We start from the raw sequence: 22,457 nt of genomic DNA on the forward strand, positions 1-22,457 counted from the left end.
CTCTTTAAGACACGTTGCCACAGCAACGGAAGCCGCTCCCATAGCAACCACAGCCAATCAGCGACCAGAACGCTCTGTGTTGCCTTCATGGTCAGCAGGGAAACACGAGAAAGCGACGCTTTCAGGTACCGACAGGAATAAAAGGTGTTTACAGACATTTACTGAATTTTTATAGAAAAGTTCCAGATTTTATTCAGCGTGAGACGCATCCTCGTGTTTTTTCTTCTCTTTTCATCCAGTTATCTGGTTTTATTTGCTGTCTTTCAGTCTGATGGAGCCTTTTAAATGGTGGCATGGATTTGTTTTTAAAGCACATTGTGACATTGTTCTGAGAACTGCTAAATAAATAATGCTCGTAAAGCTAATAAAGCTTCTTTCGTTTTCTTTCCTCCACCTGTTCTCAGGTCAGTTTTCCTCTGATCAGACTCAACAACCTGAAACAATAAAAAGTCTTTCATTGTGTTTTGACCTCGAGCTGAACCAAACAGACCTGCTGGACCTGGACTCTGGAGAACTGATGAAACCAGGTGATTTGTTTTAGAAACAGGTGAAATAATCTCACCTGATTTTAAGATGTGAGACTGCAGGTTCTGGTCTGATCAGGTCTGCTGAGCCTCTATTTACGTCAAACTCACCTGCGATCAGAGAGATCCACACACGGTTTGGTCCTGGTCCTGGTCCTGGTCCCGGTCCTGGCCCTAATCCTTGTCCTGGCCCTAATCCTGGTCCTGGTCCTGGCCCTGGTCCCAGTCCCTGTTGGAGGACCTGGGGACTGTCCTGGTGCGTCCTCCAGGCCCCGGCATCTGCCATGCTGCAGGGCGGTGAGCAGACTGTGAGGACAAGTCCGGGCTGAGCCCAGGAGGTGTCAGGTGACCCGGATCGGGTTACTCCTGGTTCCAGAGGGGACAGAGGTGTGAGTTTACAGCCTCCTCAGGTTTCAACACACATTCAGGTCCCAGCAGGACTTCCTGCTGTACGCACTGTACATCAGCTCACCTGCCCAGGTGAGTTAAAGAGGTTAGAGGGACAACAACATGACACCGCGTGGGTGACATCATGGAAACAAAACGGGGACCAGAGGAAGTCCAGGTCCAGGTCACCTGTTTCATTGAAACCAGGAGAAACAGCTCCTAAAATTCAACAGTAACCTCATCATCTGTCCTGAGAAACTCCTGGAAAACAAAACCAGTCCTGGTGTTAGACCAGGACCTCACTGTTCCAGAGACACCTGGTCTCACCTGGCCTCACCTGGTCTTTACAGCTGCAGCAGCATCTGGATCTCAGATCTCAGATTGAACTCAGCTCTGGTTTTGATCCTGATTTAACCTGGACCTGTCTGATCTGGATTTAAAGTCAGGACCCTGACCCGGTCTCTGACAGTCTAGCCTGAAACATCAGGTCCAGGTGTTTCCCTGATGTGATCATGTGACCAGGAGGTCTCACCTGTCAGGTGTTTGGTCCTGGTCAGGCTGTAACCTGCAGGTGGCCGGCCACTGTCAGCGCCCCCTACAGGATGCAGAGATCATTACACACAGACACTATCTGGGTCCTGGTCCACAGTCTGTCCTCAGGTGGATTTAAGCAGTTCACAGGTTTGGACTCATTATGAACTTTATGTGGAATTAATGAAGCTTCATCAGCCTGAAGAAATAAAACTCCATCAGAGACGTGTCGTTAACATCCAGGTCACCTGGTTCACCTGAACCTGATTCACCTGAACCTGATTCACATTCACAGGAGAAACAGGTTCAATCATCTCCTGTAGTTTCTAAAATCACTTCACTCTGTATAATTCACTGGAAATATTCTGTAGACGTTGTCTATTACGTTATATTTTAAAGATGAGACGTTACATTTATTGTTTATCTAATTATATCCTGATGTGTGAAACAGAGAACTGTGAGGGATTAATGAAGTTTATTTAAATCTTGAAACTCAGCTTCAGACTGAGGTTAAAACAGGATTCAGCCTCATTTACACTTTAACATGAATCTGAGATTCATTGTTTCACTTCCTGTTCCCTGATGGAACTCAACATGTCAGGAAGTTATTTTCTGTTTGTCCTGTTTGACTGAGTCAGTCTGACCTCCTCCTCCTCATCACCATCATCATCCTCCTTCCCTGTCAGAGCGGCGTCACGACGACGTCGACTGAAGAGTCTGAAGTTCAAACAGAGACTCAGGAACGTTGGAAAGACTTTTATTTATTTCTTACAGTATTTACGGAAACACCCTGAGAGACAGAAGCTAAGAGGGTCGGCCATGATGGGAGCAGCTACCGAGTCCAGTACAGAGACAGTGGGTGTGTGTTCAGTGTGTGTTCAGTGTGTGTGGCTACAGGTGGAGGTTGGCGGCTCCTGATCCTTGACATTCGATGATGTAGGTGACGTTACTGCTCAGCTCGTCCTCACACTTTGTTATTGTGAACTTCGCCTGGAAACAGGAAATAAACACAGGTTTGATCAAGATAAGAGAGTGAATGAATGATAGTGAGTGAGTGAGTGAATGAATGAGTGACTGAGTGAGGGCCTCTCTGACCTGAGTGAGCTGCTCTGCGATGTGAATGGCCGTCTGTGTGTGCAGCGTCACAGCACCGGTTCGAATCCGAGACGTTCCCTTCGCCAATGCCATGAAGATGATGAGCTGAGGAGGAAGAGGAGGTCACATGTCACAGTGATGTCTCAGTGATGTCATATTGAGGTCAGCAGGTGTGTGTCTCACCTGGTCCTGCAGGAACTCGTCCACGCAGCCATTGTGTCTGATGTTTCTCAACAACATCTCAGCAGCTTCAATACCGATTTTATCTGCATACACACCTGAAACACACACACACACACACACAGGTGAGTATACAGCTGATTACCTGGTAACAGACAGGTGTGTTGTCTCAGACCACACTTCATGTAAAAATCACTTCACTCAGTAACTGAAACACTGAGGTGATTATTAACGTGACTCGTCGACTCGTGCTTGGTTAAATGTGTGAACGAGTTGATGGGTTCGATCAGCGAGTCTCTGGGTGTTGGCGTGTTGCTGCCACCTGCTGGTTCAGGTGAACTCTCACCTTTCTTTCCCAGAGCTGAACCTGCGAACAGACAACCTGTCGACGACTCAGCGATGATTCTGAAACACAGAGGAAATGGACCAATCAGAGCGCTGCGGCTGACGACGCGTCCAAGTGCTGGGCCAACCAAAAAAAACACAGTGATGCTGCATTCACTGCACATGGGAAAAACAGTCTTTGACAGCTACATCTAGTAACCCCTCTGCATTGTGAACTGCTGTTTCCTCTCTGTCTCCCAGACAGTGAACGCAGCATGGCCGCTGTGATGTCATCAGGTGGGCGGGGCTTACATGATGCCGTTGCCGTTGCCACAGGCCTTGTCTTTCTCCTGCAGCGGCTGGATGTTGATGTACAGCTCTTTGATTTCCTTCCTGATGGTTCGAACAGCAGCAGCCGACATGTCTTTAGCCAACTGACACACACACACACACACACACACACACACACACACACACACACACACACACACACAGAGTTAGCATCAGTAACAATCATCCATCAGGTTGTTCTGAACATTTAAAATCATTTTTATAAAAACAGAAATGAGACCAACATGTCTGACAGTGTCTAAGGAACAGGAAGTCCTGTCACTTCCTGTCTGTGCCCCTGTGCTGTAAAAGCTGAGTGTTGTGTTGGTGGTAACTTTACTTTGAAGGGCAGGACTCCGGCGACGAAGGCTCGGCCGTGGATCTTGGTGATGTTTCCTCTCTCTGTCATGGTGACGGGCTGCAGCTCTTTGACCGGGTTCACCGTCACAAACACCTCACCTCCACCTTTAGGGTAGTAACCTCTGAAACACACACACAGGTCAGACACACTCACATTTCTACTGTTTCTACTGAGCAGTCGACAGGAAACTGACCTCATTCTGATGTCACAGTCAAAATGGACGCCAAACTTCTCCACGATGGGTTTAAACACCTGAGGAAGAAAAACAGAGTTCAACTGATCAATAACACACACACTGATTGAGCTGTGTGTGTTCAGTGTGTGTGTGTGTGCGTCAGACCTTGACGGTGTAGTCGATCTGAGGAGCCATCTCAGCGTTGGTTCCTCCCTTCAGACAGAGCTGTGAGGAAGCGTCAGCGAACACAGCGCAGGGCAGAGCGACCTGCAGCAGCAGACACACACTCCTGACACACAACACAACACAACACAACACAACACAACACAGAGAAAACACTGTTACAATGATAAAGTGGTGGTTAATGAAGAGACGAGAGGTTTATACAGAGTCTCCATGTTGGACTGAAGCTCTTCACATTCCCCTGACTCTACAGTTCTTCATCTTTCAGGTCCTTTAAACCTCCTCTGAGCCTCAGGACTCTGGGTCTCACCCTGCTGTCTGTGTGTCGGCCGTGTGGTTTCCAGACTGAATCTTTCCTGGAGTCAGGCTGATGTCGGTGGAGCCGATGGAGGCTCCCTGCAGACTGCCAGAGCACAGATCTGAGACCAGCTGCAGGCCACTCAGGTGCTGCGGTCTGAACACAACAGAGGAGGAGGTCAGGACTAAAAACACTGAAGGTCTAAGTCTCTGTAGATTCATCAGGTTAAATCAGTTAAAGACATTTTAACATCACGTTAAAGAACAAGTTCATTTAACATCTGTTTCACAGACGTCAGTGAAACCAACAGGAATGAGTTTATTAACGTCTATCATCTGAGTCTGACTCAGCTGTTTTAACAACAAATCCTCATAAGATCTTTAAACACAAAAAGCAGCAAAAAATGGACGATTGTATTAAATAACACAGAAAGTCTGGTGTTTGTGAAATGAAGAGCTGCTTATTTTATTTTTCCTTTGTTCTTACTAAAACTCTCTGAGCTTCGTCTGTTGTTGCTGACTCATGAACCCCTTAAAAAAGAAAACCTCAGAACTCCGTTCAGAAACCACAGTAATTTAGGGAATGTACACTTTAAGGTAAAGCAACAAATTAGATCAAATAAGATGAAGTGTGTTTTTTGATGTTTAGATTCTGGTAGTAAATTCGGCTCATGTATGATCCATCCAGCAGCAACATTTATCAATAAATCCACTTTGCTGATTCCTAGCAGCTCTATGACTGTGCTCTCGGACTGTTCTGGAAGAAAGACTGCGGCAGAGAATCAGAGAGATGACCTGTGGTTTCTGAGAAAGTTTCATGGATTTAAAGCCGCTGTGTGAAGCCGAAGTAACCAGCAGCTCATCCTGATTCTCTCAGTGTCTCTGGACATGCTGCAGGAGTTGTGTGTGTCCGTTGACAATCCGCCGCTCTTATTCTACATGTTTAGTAAATGGAGTCTGGTGTGTGTTTGTGTTTGCTGCAGGTTCCCATTAGCAGGGTGAGGCGGGAGACGTCTAATCAACATGGAAACGAGGCTGAGTTCATGTGGGAATAAAGACGAAATAACACGAGTAACTGGAGCGGTTATTGTTCTCTGTGAACAGCTGCTAACTAAGTTAGCCGGCGACTCAACTTTAATGAATAGGCTAACATTAGCCTGCTAGCCGCTGCCTCACCTGAGCCCCGGTGTGCTCCTCCCGGCTCGGATTTTGCTGATTTTGATGGCGGTGCCAGTGATGCAGCTGAGCGCCGCGGAGACTCTCAGGATCTGTCCGCCCTGCAGAGAACCGACACCGGGAAACAGAGCAGACATCAGTGAGCTCAGCGCCGGCTGCTCTCGGGCTGCTGCCCGCCGCCGTTAGCCTTCTGTTAGCGCGTTAGCAGCGCGAACAGTTCCCCGGTAAATAAAGTGCGACTACTCACTCCCTCCATCACGCTGCCGTCGATCTCCGTCGCCGCTGTCGTCGCCACCGTCACCGGCTCCATCTTCACTAACAACACCAAACTTTCACTTTTTACCAGATACGTGAGGCTAACACCGAGCCGCTTTCTGCCGCTGCTGCTTCTTCTTCTACGGCTGAAACTTAACCCTAACCCACTTCCGGCGGCCTTCAAAATAAATGAAAACAAAACCCAGGTGTTGTTTCGATTATATAAAGTGACTTGATAAAGAAACTTATAACGGTGTCCAATTAATTATTCACGAAGCCAAAGTCACTGAAGTCACAGCTGACTGAGTCGAAACAGTGAGACTGAAACGGATCAGAACCAATTTTAAAATAAAAGATATTGCGTGACTTTTATTTTGAAAGGCATTACAGGAAGTATGACAGTGTGAGGAGGATGATGATGATGATGATGATGATGCAGTTCAGAGGAGGATGAAGATCACAGAACAGCTGCAGCAGAAAACAGTTTTACTTTAGTTTTTCTTCTGGAAACGAAAAACAACACCTGTTTCATTTAATTATTTATTTACTTATCGATTTATTTAGTCTTTAATTTAAGGTCAGTAAGTGAGTAAATTAACCTTTGAGTTGATTTAATAAAATGATAAAGACAGAAACTCACTTACAAGACAAATAAAATCAGTGAAAATCAACATTAAAAAAATCCAAATATAATCAGAAGAGTTCAGGCAAAAAGAAAAAAAGTAAATAAATAAATTAATTAAATGTACACAATCAATTAGTGATTAGATATGAAATCAAATAAAATCAGAGAATTTCAGAGAGTTTCTGATTTTATCCAGAATCAGAGACGATAAAGAATCAATATCTGACAGATGATTGAATGAAATCAGAATCTTTCATGGTCACAGCTGCTTTTCCCTTTTAGAAGAAACTCTGGTTATGGATGAATATCTGTAGAAGTAGTAGTAGCAGTGTTAGTAGTAGTAGTAGTATTATCAGTAGTAGTAGTAGTAGTATCAGTAGTAGTAGTAGTAGTATTATCAGTAGTAGTAGTATCAGTGTTAGTAGCCGCAGGTAATAACGGTCAGTGTTTCGCTTGTAAACGCCTTTATTGTGAAATCTGATCGAGCCGGAAGTTGACAGTTAGCATACCGTAGCTAAGTCTACGTAGTAAGTGTGTGTGTGTGCGTGTGTGTGTCCAGGTGTGAAGATGTTACCTTTATCTATTAAAGACGACGAGTACAAACCCGCCAAGTTTAACCTGCTGGTGAAGCTCTCAGGATGGTTCAGGTAAACTCACCGCTGCTAACGGAGCTAACGGCGGCTAACGCTCCGCTGTTAGCCTGATGCTAACCGGCTAGCCTCAATCTGTCTCTCTGTCGGTATCAGACCGAGTTTAATCAGCCGTCGGTCGGTGACGCAAGGTACCGACGGAGTGCTGTGTGACTGTGTGACCGTCAGGTGTGAGTGAGCCGGGCTTTCCCGGTCTGTGGCTCCGGGTCAGACTGTGATGGAGGTCTCTGGCTGTTGTTTTCAGGTCCATCCTGGCGGATAAAACCTCCCGGAACCTGTTCTCCTTCCTCTGCCTCAACCTGTCCTTCGCCTTCGTGGAGCTCATGTACGGCATCTGGAGCAACAGGTAGGCCGAGAAACAGGCTCCGACACCCGGCTGCTGGTCCGGCGTCAGGCCGGTGCAGGTTTCAGGATGTGCCACGTATGTGTTAGTGTGTGTGTGTGTGTGTGTGTGTGTGTGTGTGTTTGTGTGTGTAGTCACAGTCCTCTCCGGTTCAGTAACAGAGCAGAATAATCGATGGGGTTGGGGGGTCAGACTGAGATCTGTTAGAGTGTGTATCAGTGTGTATTAGTGTGCAGACTGTGTGTGTGTGTGGGGGGGGGGGGGGTCAGACTGTAATGAACCTCAGCTGGGATCATCAGATCCATCAGATCCAGTGATCTGTTAATCTGTTTATTATTTTCTCGATCGATCAGTTGATCAATCAGCTCCCTCAGTGACGTCCTCTTCTTCTCTTGTTGAACCCTCAGACTCAGGGTCATGTGACAGGAAGCTGTAGACGTCATCAAAGGATATAACATGTTTATTAAAACAGCTGGTGATTACTTTCCTATCGATCAGCTGATTGATTAACTGATTGGTTTAATGACAGGATCACTGTCAGAGGTCAGACTCACAGTGAACAACATATTTCTGAGGACACAGCAGCTGTATTGTAATGTGGAGAATCTGATCAGTATTGATTAGTATTGCTCAGTCTCCCGTTCCTCAGTGTTGGCGGTTCTGAAGTTAAAGGTTTGAACAGAACCAGTTAAACCAGTGAGAAACCTGAGAACCAGCTCCACCCCGAGATCCTGAGACCTGCCCCTCCACCTGCAGTCAGACTCCAGATCACCTGCTTCTCTGAGAAACTGTCAGTCGTTATTGATCAGCTGATTAACTGATAATGAAAATGATCAGATGCAGCTTCTAAAGATTTAAAATCTGTTTAACTGATCCAAGGTCAGTTGTTAAACTCAGCCCCTTCCTGTGTTGATGTTTGTGTGTTAACGTGTTGTTGTGTGTTAACGTGTTGTTGTGTGTTAACGTGTTGTTTTTGTTGTGTGTTAACGTGTTGTTGTTGTTGTGTGTTAACGTGTTGTTGTTGTTGTTGTGTGTTAACGTGTTGTTGTTGTTGTGTGTTAACGTGTTGTTGTTGTTGTTGTTGTGTGTTAACGTGTTGTTGTTGTTGTTGTGTGTTAACGTGTTGTTGTTGTTGTTGTTGTGTGTTAACGTGTTGTTGTTGTTGTGTGTTAACGTGTTGTTGTTGTTTTTGTGTGTTAACGTGTTGTTGTGTGTTAACGTGTTGTTGTTGTTGTGTGTTAACGTGTTGTTGTTGTGTGTTAACGTGTTGTTGTTGTTGTGTGTTAACGTGTTGTTGTTGTTGTTGTGTGTTAACGTGTTGTTGTTGTTGTTGTGTGTTAACGTGTTGTTGTTGTGTCTTAACGTGTTGTTGTTGTTGTTGTGTGTTAACGTGTTGTTGTTGTTGTTGTGTGTTAACGTGTTGTTGTTGTTGTTGTGTGTTAACGTGTTGTTGTTGTTGTGTGTTAACGTGTTGTTGTTGTTGTTGTGTGTTAACGTGTTGTTGTTGTTGTGTGTTAACGTGTTGTTGTTGTTGTGTGTTAACGTGTTGTTGTTGTTGTTGTTGTGTGTTAACGTGTTGTTGTTGTTGTTGTGTGTTAACGTGTTGTTGTTGTTGTTGTGTGTTAACGTGTTGTTGTTGTTGTGTGTTGTTGTTGTTGTGTGTTAACGTGTTGTTGTTGTTGTTGTTGTTGTTGTGTTAACGTGTTGTTGTTGTTGTTGTTGTGTGTTAACGTGTTGTTGTTGTTGTTGTTGTGTGTTAACGTGTTGTTGTTGTGTCTCCAGTTTAGGTCTGATCTCAGACTCCTTCCACATGTTCTTTGACTGCACCGCTCTGCTGGCAGGTCTGGCAGCCTCCGTCATCTCCAGGTGGAGATCCAACGACAGCTTCTCCTACGGGTGAGATCATCCTGATCCTGATCCTGATCCTGATCTCAGATTCTGTTTGTTGTTTCTTTGAACATGACAGTGATTGACAGAGTTGAATGAATGGATGAATGGATGAAGCTCAGTTTGTGTCCTGTGTGTTTCAGTTATGTCAGAGCTGAGGTGTTGGCGGGCTTCGTCAACGGACTCTTCCTCATCTTCACAGCTTTCTTCATCTTCTCTGAAGGAGTCGAGGTAACACACACACACACACACACACACACACACACACACACACACACACACAGACACACTGGTCTCTCTCTCTCTGTATTAACCTGTCTCTCTGTGTTAACCTGTCTCTCTCTCTCTCTGTCAGAGAGCTCTAGAGCCTCCTGACGTTCATCATGAGCGGCTGCTTCCTGTCTCTGTGGCCGGTCTGCTGGTGAACCTGGTCGGGATCTTTGTGTTCCAGCACGGAGGACACGGACACTCACATGGAGACGAAGGTACCAGAACCCAGCTGAGCAGAACCCAGCAGAAGATCAGAACTTCTCTGAGTCTCTCCTGTTTTCCAGATGCTGCTGAGTCCGTGTTGTTGTTCAGAGTCATTTTACTGCTTCACTGTGGCGATGAAGAGAAGAGGGAACGACTGCAGCTTTGATGCAGGTGTACCTGCAGCTTTGATGCAGGTGTACCTGCTGATAGAAGCAGGTGCTAATGTTAGCAGGTGTTTCTTTCTATGACTCAGCTGAGCAGCAGAGAAAAGAAGTGACGACTGAAACGTGGGGATGTGGCTCAGAGCAGGAAACACCTGTAAAAACCAAAGCTGATATCAGACGGACCTGCTACCAACATGCTAACGTTAGCTAGATTTGTGTTGGTCTCCAGTTAAGAAGTGGATCACTGCAAATCATCAGAACCTCAGTGGAGTTCAGTAGAACCTGGGTTCTCTAACCTCTCTCTTTCTCTCTCTCAGGTCACGGTCACAGTCACTCTCTCTTTAACGGCAGTCTGAATCACGGCCACAGTCACGGACACGACCACCACAGCAAACACGGACATGGACACGGACACGGACACGGACACAGCCATGACGATCATGGACACAGTCATGGAGGACACGGACACAGCCACGAGGAGCCACACTGTCACGGTGAGTGTGTGTGACACCTGGACAGGTGAGACTCAGAGAGGAAGCAGCAGTTTGTCCTGACTCTGCTGTTGTTGTTTCAGATGAGCTGCTGCACACGCCGGGGAAAGGCTCCAGTAAACAGATCCTACAGGGTGAGGACAGTCACATGACCAACACGTTTATACACACAGGAATAATCCAGATCAATAAATCATGTTGATATGTGAGCTCAGTGATTAGTCATGTGTCATGTGATCAGATAAACTTTATTTAAACACCACACAGAGACAGCAGCTCATTAAACTCAACCTGCACCAGCAGAGGGCGCTCACACTCCACACACTGTGGACTAAGGTCTGTCTGTGTGTGTGTGTGTGTGTGTGTGTGTGTGTGTGTGTGGTGTGTGTGTGTGTGTGTGTGTGTGTGTGTGTTGCAGGTGTCCTCCTCCACATCATCGCTGACACTCTGGGCAGCATTGGTGTGATCATCTCTGCTCTGCTGATGCAGAAATATGACCTGATGATCGCCGACCCCATCTGCTCCATGCTGATCGCCATCCTCATCGGAGTCAGGTGACCCTCACACACACACGCATGCACCACACACAACTACAGCTGTGGAGGGGGCGGGGCCAGCTGCCTCTTTGTTGTGGGCGTCTGTCGCCTCAACAGTCGACCAATCAGTTCATCTCTCTGGATAATGACCGACTGTGGGACACAGTGGACGAACCACAGACAGAACCACTGACTGACCTTTAAAACACTTTAAAGAACCCGAAGAACCCACTGAACCCTGACAGTGGAGACTAGAACATCTCAAAGGAACCTCCCAGAACCTCCTCAGTGACCAGGAGAACCTCTTTAAGAACTCTCTAGAACTCTCAGACAGTCAAACAGAAATCTGAATGTTTGTGTGACTTTTTGTGCAGCTTTAAAATGCAGTAGTGTCCCTGAACTCACCATCAGAGGAACATTCCAGTCCTCTGATGATGATGATGATGATGAAGCTAACTGAACAGTGATGGATGCTGTGTCAGGTTTCAGAGCAGCGGCAGATCGATCTGAACCTGATGGAAAATGTTTCCTCTGATGTAAAGAATGTGGAGTCGGTCTTTAACGGGCTCTGATGAGCCAAACCACTGGGACCGTCCTGGAAATGGTCCTGGAGTCCGGACTGGTCGTCTGGTCCCGGGGATGTAAATGCGGCGGTCAGATTTCCCAGAAGCCCCGGTGATAAATGCGCTGATGTGGTTTGATAGGCTGGAAGTGAACGCAGCTGTAGATTCAAGCGTCAGCAGAGCGAGGAGCAGAGCGGAGCTGTGGTCAGCTGAGAGGCCTCCACTCGACCACAGGCATCAGGTTACTGCAGCTGGAAACTGCTGCAGCCTCAGTCCACACACAACCTCACTGACACTCACCAAACTGAACATCTACTGATTCTGAGCTGCAGAGAAACTCAGACCAAACTCCAGCTGAAAATCAGTCGATTCTGGAGGAACAGCTCAGGTTGTCAGATACTGTACCAGAATTTGTACTTCATCATCCTGTAGAGACAGAATGGACAGAGCAGTGCTTGTACTTACAGCACTTATAGTAGTAGTAGTAGTACTGTATATCTTGTAGTTGTACTTGTTGGGTAAAACTCAGACCAAAGTCCAGCTGAAAATCAGTCGATTCTGAGGAACAGCTCAGGTCTGATCAGTCGCTGACATGTTCACTCTGACCTCTGACCTCTGACCCTCAGTGTGGTGCCTTTACTGAAGGAGTCCATCGGGATCCTGATGCAGCGGACCCCTCCCTCTCTGGACCATGCCCTGCCTGAGTGTTACCAGAGGGTGAGTACTGACCCCACCCCCAGGAACACCTGGAACACCCCTGGCCAGGTGTCTGTAGCCTACAGCGTTCTGTATGGCGGACCGGTCTAATTCCTGGTCTGTTGTGTTGCGTTCAGGTGCAGCAGCTGCAGGGAGTGTACAACCTGCAGGAGCCTCACTTCTGGACTCTGTGTACGGATGTTTACATCGGGACGTTAAAGCTGCTCGTCGCCCCCGACGCCGACACCCGCTGGATCCTCAGCCAGACTCACCACATCTTCACACAGGTACCTGAACGCACCACCAGGTTTATACTGATGGTGTACTAGTATAACAGTAGTATCAGTAGTAACACTGAGGAATACTTCCAGTAGTAATTATCTGTCCTGCTTGCAGTAGTAGTAGTAGTTGTATTTACAGTAGTATCTACCTGTTGTCTGCAGTAGTGTTTGCAGTATCTGTAATCGTATCCGCTGTAGTAGTAGTAGTACTATCAGTAGCAATAGTAGTAGTAGTAATATTTACAGTAGTATTTGTAGCATCAGTAGCAGTAGTAGTGCTTGCAGTATTTGCAGTAGTACTCACCCTGTGGTGCGTTCACAGGCCGGGGTTCGACAGCTCTATGTTCAGATCGACGTAGCAGCCATGTAGAAGCTCCGCCTCCTTGATGACAACTGGGACCAATCAGATTCAGTCTAACCCCCCCCCCCCGCAGAGAGACTGAGACCAGGGCCGTGGGGGGGGGCACTGAGAACTGTGATCTGATGAACTCAAACAGCCCCTCCCCCTCCTGTTTTTTTTTTTTAATTTTTTATTTTACCTGTCCGTGACAGCGGACAGCCTGACCCCTGACCCCTGACCCCCCTCCACCGGAGCAAAGTGCCTTCATCATCAATCAGAGACAATCTGAGCCCCTCCCCCCTCCTCTGTGACATCACCAGACTGCTGCCAGCTGATTGGTCTGTGGTGAGTGAGTGTGATGTCACAGCGTGTTTTTAACGTGCCAAACCATGTGACCAAACATGTGACCACTCACAGGTCTCAGTCTTTTTTTTTCAACTGTAATAAATCATCTGATTATTGATTATTGATCTCCATCTTTATTGATTGACAGTTTGAATCAGACCTCATCTCCACCTGGAGCTCACCTGGATCTGATCACCTGGGGGGGGCTTTAACTGGACTCTGGATGTGGGTCAGACCAGGTCCAGGTCCAGATGTGGTTTGATCCAGATCACAGATTAGACCAGGTGGAGTCAATGTAACAACCTGAAACTAAGTCAGACTGCTCATATTCCATTAAATCAAAACCAGTGAGGTCATTAAAGGTCAGATCAGAGCTGATCTCAGATCAGGGTCTGTGTAAACAGGTCCAGGTTGGTCCCTGTGTCCCTGAGGGTCCTCTCAGGTGCAGTAGGTCAGGTGTGTGTGTTATGAGGAGAATGTGGAGCTGTCGATCTGGATCAGGTTCTCCAGGGCTCCTGGTTCAGCATTCAGTCTCAGCAGATCCACCTCCAGTGGGTGGAGTCTCCCTGTGACGACCAGCGAGTGCAGCGGAGCGCCTAGGTCACATGATGCCAACTGACGTAACGTCCCCACGCGGATCGACTGGTCATCGGCACCGAGCCGGGCCACGCCCACACACACTGAGTCCTCCGTCACACCTGGAGGAGAGGAGGGGGTTAGCATGCTAACAAACAGGCTAATAATCAAGCTAACAAACAGGCCACCTCAGGTCATGTGACTGAGGTGGGCGGAGCTTAACTAGATATCAGACGATGTATCGCTGTCCTTCATCAGACCTGGTTCAGTGTGTGTGTGTGTGTGTGTGTGTGTGTGTGTGTGTGTGTGTGGTGATGAACAATCAGCAGACAGGTGATCAGCTGATCAGGTGTGACTCACCCAGCTCCTCCCCCTCCTCCCTCCTCCTCTGGATGATCTGGATCAGCTGATCGGCGGCCTGGCTCACCGTCATGAAGCGAGGAGGCTCGAAGATCTTCCTCCCTCTGAGACGACAATGACGACATGTTAGCACACACACAACACTGACCCAGGATCAGCCTCAGAGTCCAGGATCTAATCTGATCCAGTCCAGGTGCAGGTCCTGGTCCTGGTTCTGGTTCTTACCTCATCATGTTCTCGATGCTCTGCTCTTTGACTTTAATATCTGTCAACAAAAACACATCAGAGTCAGATCAGAGGAAACGTCATGATCAGGTGGAGGAAAGAACCAGTCCTGGTTCTGGTCCTGGTTCTGGTCCTGGTTCTGGTTTCCTGAAGCAGCAGACCTAGGGATGAGGCGTTCAAGGACCTGCAGTGTCCTGAAGCAGCTTCTAAAACTCAGCCATGATGCCTCGAGGTTCTGACAAACTAGACTCCGGAGGGAGAACAGGACCTGGACCGGACTATGTTCAGTCAGGAGGAGACCTGCTGGCCTGGACTGGGGAACTGAACCTGACCCACGGTCTGAGGAGGAGGCCTCACCCAGACCCTGACAGAGGTCACAGAGGTGGTTCAGAGGATCCAGGTGAGGATGAGATTCACCCTGAGATCCTGAAGGATCTGGATTCTGTCACAGCTGACAGGCCTCTTCAGGGTCAGGTGGAGGACCTGAGCAGTCCCAGACCAGAAAGGGGGTTCACATTTACAGAAAGGGGGACAGGAGGATGAGGTCCAGACTGGTCCTTAGATCCAGGAGCAGACTGACCCCAGACCCTGTCTCTGTTCAGACCTGTATCAGGCCTCATGTGGACCTGGTCTCAGCAGCTCCACAGAGGAAACAAAGAGCAGACGGTGAGTTCAGGTGTCAGCTGATAAATGAGCGTCTGAGTTTTAAATGTTGATGAAGACGAACACACACACACACACACACTGAGGTCGTTACACAAACAGTCACCAGCAGGTTTATTCTCCTGGGGGGGGGGGTTGGTTCCCTGGGGAGGCTGTGTGTCTGTGTTTTGGGGGGGTGGGGGGGTGATTGATGTTCTGGATGAACAGATATCTGGTGGTGCTCCAGGCAAAAACTGCTGGACCCTGAATGCACCGTCATCACATCAGAGTGTGTGTGTGTGTCTCACCCAGCAGACACAGTGTGTGTGTGTGTGTGTGTGTCTCAAGACAGTGGTGTGTGGTGTGTGTCTCACCCAGCAGACACAGTGTGTGTGTGTGTGTGTGTGTGTGTGTGTGTCTCACCCAGCAGACACAGTGTGTGTGTGTGTGTGTGTGTGTGTGTGTGTGTGTGTGTGTCTCACCCAGCAGACACAGTGTGTGTAGTCCAGCTTTCCTGTTCTTACAGATCTTGTCGTAGTAACTCTCAGGTCTCCACGTCTCCGTCCAGAAAACCAACGACACCGTCTCCCCAAAGTTATACAGCTGAGACACACACACACACACACACACACACACACACACACACACACACACACACAGGTCTGTGTGTTAAACTGGTTCAATCTGAAGGAAACAAACGTTCACATCAAACTGTTTTTACCTGAATTAACCATAACCCATTCACTGACTGCTTTAATTACACTGCTTTTATTCTGAAAGTTAATATCAGTGTGTTTCATACACAGGCTCAGTTTGTGTGTGTGTGTGTGTGTGAGCAGCAGCTGTGTGTCTGCTCATTTACATGCCCCGCCCCCACATTAACATATTAACGACATCCCAGAGGAGAGCTGTTAGCATTAATGCTAATCTGACTCTGTGTGTGTGTGTGTGTGTGTGTGTGGACAGCTGGGTCCTGCTCTCTGATTGGCTGCTGTGACAGGTCTGTTATTGATGAGGTCACTTTAACATGATGCATTCACTGACGACAACAACATCAGTTTAATGAGTTTCATCAGGAGCAGATGGGACCGGGGGGGGGGGGGTCTGGGTGTCAGGCCTCTGAGCTCAGACTGACAGGAAAACACCACAGATGAACCTGAACCTGAACCTGGACCTGGACCTGGACCTGCGTCAGGTGTGTGTTCAGGTGTGTGTCGTACCTGCAGACCGCAGCAGCCCACTGCGTTCATGATGGAGGCGTTGTGAATGACTCTGTACGGTATCCCAGCATTCACTGCTCTGAGGACCAGGTCACTGTGGGTGGTGGCTCTGCAGGAAGGTAAAACACAAACAATAAACAAACAATAAACAAACAATAAACAGCTGACACCATGTGCGGAGATAACACAGAGGCGTGTCCTGGTGGATTGTGGGTAAAACTCTCAGACTGACTTCACTGATGTTTAAATGTGTCCAAACAACAGGAAGTCAGACACACTGACTGTCAAAATAAAAGTCTGGTGTAAACTCAGCTGGTTCAGATTCACTGTAAAAACATCAGAGGAACAGTAAAGTTTAGATGTTTGTCGTCAGTGCTGAGGTCAGAGGTCAGAGGTCAGAGGAGCTGCAGCAGCTCGTCTCTTCATGTAAACTGTTTGGTGGAGCGGAGGTGGAGCGGCATCGGGCCGAGCTGCACTCTGTCATTAACTGCTCCGACTCAGAACCACAACAATCCAGACCTCAGATCTGTGGCATCGATGGTGGCTCGGTCCTGACTCACCCAAACGGGTCGCCCACCACCAGGAACGCCACGTCCACCACGTCAGCGTCCTTCAGGATCTCCTCCGCCCCCTGTTCCACCAGGTCTCTGTCTGCCAGGATCAGCTGCTTCCCATAGTACTCCTCCTGAGGACGACACAGGGAGAGTTCAGGTCAGACCTGGACCTTGACGAAGAAAACTTAATCAATAATCTCTGATCAAAGATCAATAATCAAACATCAGCAAAGAGAGAAACGACTCTGGACAGGGGGACAGGTCTGGTCCGGGTGTGTGTGTGTGTGTGCGTGTGGGAGGGGTCATCAAACTGTAACCACAGGTGTGATCTCTGGATCAGGATTGGACCAGAACAGTCACATGACACACACAGGTCCTGATCAAGGTCCTGATGTTCAGACTCAGACCTGTAGATTCACAGGACCAGGAACTGGTCTGTCCTGTGTTAAACTGTCCACCTTATTCTAATCAGTGGGCGGGGGGCTAAACAGCAGGCACACGCCCCCGCAGTAAACCCCCCCGGACTCACCAGAGCCTCCTTGCCCACCGTCAGGACGGAGGTGTAGGCCTCCAGGTAAACCCTGCTGCACCTCCTCACTGCCTCCAGACCCTTCACCGTGATGTCCGCGGCGTCTCCGAGCCCCAGGCCGATCAGATACAGCATCCTGTCGGCTTCACTCTCCGCTCAGAGCCGCTGATGAACCGGAGCCGCTGAAACCTGAAGAAAACCGCGGAAAAGCCCTTTAACTTATTGAGTTTCTACATTCACGTGGCGCCTCGGTATACTGACTGGAATACGACCTGCCGGAAAATGTTCACGACAGTTACGACCGTGTTACGTTCCGCTCTGACGTCGACGTGTTCCGCCGGTTTCCGTTGAAAAATCTGTGTATTGAATAAAAGGTCGCTCGTGGTGGATTCCGTGCTGGATGAAATATGATATAAATGATATTTCCTGAAACCACAGGACAGACTCTTTAGTTCGGCATATACATAGTAAACGGATTATTTATATTTTACAGAAACCTTTAACTTGAAATGTGTTTGTCTCCACTACCGCCCTGTACGCTGAGTGTCCTTGTCAGTTAATGTCAGTGAGAATCAAAGCTTCTATTGGATTTGATCTGTGCCGAACTGTAGAGACTGTCCTCGTGTTTCAGGAAGGAAAAGAATCGTTTAAAGAGACTTTTTAAAAGTGATTTAAAAGATAAACAAAAAAATAATGAATGGACGCTGGTTGTTAGTTATTCTGATAAAACCAGTGTCTCTGTTCCTGATAATCTGATCACTCAGTGTAGATGCACTGAAGGTTTATTTCCTCAGTAACCCTCCCTCTGCCCCCCCTTCCTGGTTGTTTCCATGGTAACGGCAACTCGGCGTGTGAGAACAGTTCAGTTGTGAATGAGTCGGTGGGAAAAACCTCTCTCTCTCTCTCTCTCTCTCTCTCTCTCTCTCTTCACAGTCTATTTCTCCCTCGTTCAACCCTTGTTGTGGTAAACAAGCCTCTGTGGACCACGTGACACCCCCCCCCCCAGAATCCCCTTCACTCTTTTAAACTGGGAACCAGTTAATGACTGGGATAGGTTGGTGGGTTACATAATGAGCTCCTCTCCTCTGTGTGTGTGTGTGTGTGTGTGTGTGTGTGTGTGTGTGGGAGGGGGGGGGGGGGGTCTTTTGTTGCTGTGGTTCAGGGTTTGTTCGGCTCCAGTCATCCAGAGAACTTCATCTCTGTTAACTGTTTCTCTGCAGCCTCAGATCCTGGTCCTGGTCCTGATCAGACCCAGACTCATCGAGAAACAAGCAGCTGATCCTGCAGTCTGATCAATAATGAATAACACAACATAATCAATAACACTGGAGCTGTGTGTCAGACAGACAGACTTTTATTCTGAAGTTTGTGCATAAAAGTGAAGGTTTTATTTTGAAAGTCCTGACAGGAGGCTGAGAAAGGTTGATGAAGGTGTGTCCAGGTGTGTGAGGTCACATGACCTGTGACAGAAACAGGTTTAAAGCTTTAACCTGACCTCAGATCAGACTGAACCAAACACTACATTACCCATGAGCCTCAGCTGCTGTTGCCATGGAGACAGGCAGAGGCCTCAGACCGTCAGGGACCTGGTTTCATTACTCAGATCCTCCATGTTCTGGTCCTGGTCTCAACAGATCTGGATCAGGATCCGGTTTCAGACTACAGCCCCTCAGGAGGAGAATGTCAGGGAGGTGTTCATGTAACAACAGGAGGTCACATGATACACAGATCAGGTGCGTTCAGGTTCCTCCGGTCCTCTGAGCACTGACAGACAGAGAGAGAGACAGAGAGAGAGAGAGAGAGACAGACAGACAGAGAGACAGAGAGAGAGAGAGAGAGAGAGAGAGAGACAGAGAGAGAGACAGAGAGAGAGAGAGAGACAGAGAGAGAGAGAGAGAGAGAGAGAGAGAGACAGAGAGAGAGACAGAGAGAGAGAGAGACAGAGAGAGAGAGAGAGAGAGACAGAGAGAGAGACAGAGAGAGAGAGAGACAGAGAGAGAGAGAGAGAGAGAGAGAGACAGAGAGAGAGAGAGAGAGAGACAGAGAGAGAGACAGAGAGAGAGAGAGACAGAGACAAACAGTCAGTTGTCTTTGTTTTGTTTATATTTAGTTTTGTTTGTTGTTGTTTTAAAGTTGAAAGTTTAAAGTGATGAGCAGGTGATCTGTACCTGCAGGTGAAGGTCATGTGACCAGGTGAAACAGGTGAAAGTCAGTGACGTCCTGTTTCTGCAGATCATTTCCTGGAAACTGCAACAAGTTACACGGGGGGGGGGTCAGAGAGGAGGAGGGGTGAGGAGGGGGTGGGGGGTGAGGGGGCCCCGCTCCCTTTGTGGCTCCCACAGAACCATCTCCAATTACAGGACAAAGGCGGCTCATTGAGGCTGCAGCTCCAGCTCTGCAGCTCTGCATGTCTAATGAGTTCAGCTGAATACTGACCCCCACCACCACCAACAGCTCCTGGTCCCCTCAGACCCTCAGACCCTCTGCACTGAGACATCCAGTCAGGCCAGGTAACAGGTCCTCCATCCACCTTCAAAGGTGATGAGACTGAGACAAGACCTGAGACAGCCAGAGACATTTTGTGTTGAATTCTTCTTCCTGTTTATTCTGCTTCATCATCACAGTAAAAACACTCTGCATCAGTCCACCTTAAATCCACCTTAAATCCTCCTCACACCAGGATGTGGGTGCAGTCCATCATTAACTCTGTTATTGATTATTACCAATAAACCTGCTGATGTCTCAGAGGAACCATCAGTCAGCCAATCAGAGCTCAGAGAGGACGCCGCCTTTTATCTGATCAGCTGATCAGCTGTTATCTGAGTTTTCAGAATAAAAGCTGGAAGGAGCCACTGATGGAGGATCGGTCAGTGACGCTCACTTCCTGTGGATGTTTGTTTGTTCAGAGGGAGGATCATCAGTGAACTTCCTAAATCTTTCATTCTCTCTCTCTAGATTCATCAGAGACTCAGAGTCCAGGACCCTGACTCAAGACTCTGGACTCTGAGTCCTCTCCTCTGTTAATGTCTTTGTACCTGGAGCCTGAACTGAACTACATTCACCTGCAGAGACACCAGTGTTTATGATGTGTCTCTGTAGTCCAGACCCTGAACTCAGCATCATCCTGGTTCCTCCACAAAAAGCCAGTGAGATTTTCTTCTTCTCCACCACTAAGCTTCCAACTGGTCATTTCATTTAGCTCTGAGCTCTTCTACAAAAGCCTTTCTTCTTAGAAAGTTAGTGAGAGTTTGAAAGAGCGTGAGTAGAAACACAACGAGGCTGTAAAGGTGGACTGGTGAGTAGATGGGTTTTCATGTTAACGTCCCCGACAACCTCTGTAGTCTCATTTAGACACTCGTTAGCAACCGCCTTTTTTAAGACACGTAAAAGCTTCAAACATCAGGAGTGGGGGATTTACTGACCCATTTTATGTCGGAGAATAAAACCTGAAAATGTCTTGAGTGTTAAAACCACAGACCTTATTTCAGACATTTAACCAGAAACACACTGACAACAGGAAGTGCTAACATGCTAACATGCTAACTGACTTCCTGGTTCTAGGTTCAGTCCTGCAGGACTCTGTGTGTGACACAGAGGAGACGTTGGTGTTTACAGTTGTGTCTGAGCTGCAGATCTTCCTCTGTGGTGTTTGTTGTCATCACTGAAGCTGCAGACACAACACACAGATTAACACACAGACACACACCTGAGCTCTGTACCTGACTGAGGTCAATCAGAGTCTGAACTCACTGAGCGTCTACAGAGAACTGAACTAAACTTCCTCAGCAGCTCAACATGTTTTCAACCTCACAGAACAACAGCCCCCACCACCCCCACCCCCCTGTGAGGGAAACGATGGCGAGCCTCGACATTCCTTAAAACCAGGGAAACAACGACATCACAGGAAATCAGAGAGGAAGAAGCTGGCTAATGCTTTCCTGTTACACACACACACACACACACACACACACACACACACACACACACACACACACACACTCACTCTGAGTCCAAACCATAATTACAGGCTGCAGATGTTCAGCAGTTAAAGTTTCACTGCAACAGAATGTTAGAGACCCAGCAAGACCAGGACCAGGACTGAGACCAGGACCAGGATTGAGACAAAGATGAAGATGCAGACAAAGACTAGGACCAGAAAATGGCCCAGGACCAAACTAAGACTAGGATCATGCAAAGACAAAACCCAGGATGAGGACTCAGAAAAACCTGGAACAACTGTTGACAAGATAAAGACCAGGACCAAGATCACAACCACAATACAATTAAACAAATGACACAGGGACCTGGTTCAGGACCTGGAAAAGGGGTCAGAGTTGGGGTCAAAATCCAGGAGAGTGGCAAGAAAAAAGACCAGAAGCAAGACTAAGACCAGGACCAGTATGAAACCAAAACTAAGAGAGGACCAAAATGGGAGAAGAATAATAACTGGAATACAGCAGTACTAGTCCTGGTTCAGAACTAAGTCTAGTACCAAGACCAGGGCCAGGACAAAGTCAAAGACCTGGTCCAAGACAAGGACAAATATCAAAGATCAAGACAGGACTAAAACAGGACCAAGGCCATGATCAGGACCAGGACTAGGAGCAGATCCAAGACTAAGATCAGGACCAGGGCAAAGACCAGGACCAAGACCAAGTTTGTATCTGGGGTTAAAGTCTGTAGTTTCTCTCTGGGGTTTTTCGGTTCCTCGGTTCCCTGTTTCCCTCCAGCCGTCGTCATGGTGACGCTCAGCTATGCAGAGTCTGAATACAGTCAGCAGCTCAGAGGAAAGAGGCCTTTGTTACCCACAACCCCCATCACCTCCTCCTCCCTCCTCCCCTGCTCTATACTCCCCCCTCCTCCACCTCCAACACTTTCTGTTCATCTCAGCTCTGTTTTCTCTGAGCAGCAAACAGGAAAGAAACCGAGCTCTGGTCACATGTGTGTTCATATACTGGTTACACAACATCCTGAGAAAATACTGGGAACATACTGAGAACATACTGGGAATATCCTGAGAAAATACTGGGAACATACTGGGAATATCCTGAGAAAATACTGGGAACATCCATTGAATATACTGGGGAACATCCTGGAACATCCTGGGAATATACTGGAAACATCCTGAGAAAATACTG

The 22,457-nt window shown here is 47.7% G+C and overlaps 3 protein-coding genes across 3 annotated transcripts; 1 reads left to right on the top strand and 2 right to left on the bottom strand.

Moving 5' to 3' along the window:
- Nucleotides 1-2,183: 2,183 nt before the first annotated feature.
- On the bottom strand, nt 2,184-5,996 carry rtca (RNA 3'-terminal phosphate cyclase). The gene is made up of 11 exons (XM_018662667.2): nt 5,811-5,996; nt 5,564-5,664; nt 4,401-4,544; nt 4,073-4,196; nt 3,926-3,984; nt 3,712-3,853; nt 3,354-3,475; nt 3,064-3,122; nt 2,721-2,815; nt 2,538-2,642; nt 2,184-2,432 (listed from the first exon to the last, which is right to left on the bottom strand). The coding sequence occupies exons 1-11, from the start codon at nt 5,871-5,873 to the stop codon at nt 2,334-2,336; spliced, it is 1,113 nt and encodes a 370-aa protein (XP_018518183.1). The 5' UTR covers nt 5,874-5,996; the 3' UTR covers nt 2,184-2,333.
- Nucleotides 5,997-6,897: 901 nt separating this feature from the next.
- On the top strand, nt 6,898-13,332 carry slc30a7 (solute carrier family 30 member 7). The gene is made up of 11 exons (XM_018662649.2): nt 6,898-7,090; nt 7,338-7,439; nt 9,219-9,332; nt 9,467-9,554; nt 9,679-9,808; nt 10,279-10,455; nt 10,536-10,586; nt 10,871-11,006; nt 12,178-12,268; nt 12,385-12,534; nt 12,851-13,332. The coding sequence occupies exons 1-11, from the start codon at nt 7,011-7,013 to the stop codon at nt 12,896-12,898; spliced, it is 1,167 nt and encodes a 388-aa protein (XP_018518165.1). The 5' UTR covers nt 6,898-7,010; the 3' UTR covers nt 12,899-13,332.
- dph5 (diphthamide biosynthesis 5) lies at nt 13,325-17,610 on the bottom strand. Its single transcript, XM_018662685.2, has 7 exons — nt 17,320-17,610; nt 16,797-16,921; nt 16,237-16,345; nt 15,499-15,619; nt 14,375-14,414; nt 14,150-14,253; nt 13,325-13,911 (listed from the first exon to the last, which is right to left on the bottom strand). The coding sequence occupies exons 1-7, from the start codon at nt 17,452-17,454 to the stop codon at nt 13,679-13,681; spliced, it is 867 nt and encodes a 288-aa protein (XP_018518201.1). The 5' UTR covers nt 17,455-17,610; the 3' UTR covers nt 13,325-13,678.
- Nucleotides 17,611-22,457: the final 4,847 nt, after the last annotated feature.

Source organism: Lates calcarifer, unplaced genomic scaffold, assembly GCF_001640805.2.
Source record: "Lates calcarifer isolate ASB-BC8 unplaced genomic scaffold, TLL_Latcal_v3 scaffold_36_77, whole genome shotgun sequence".
NCBI classification, from domain to species: Eukaryota; Metazoa; Chordata; class Actinopteri; family Centropomidae; genus Lates; species Lates calcarifer.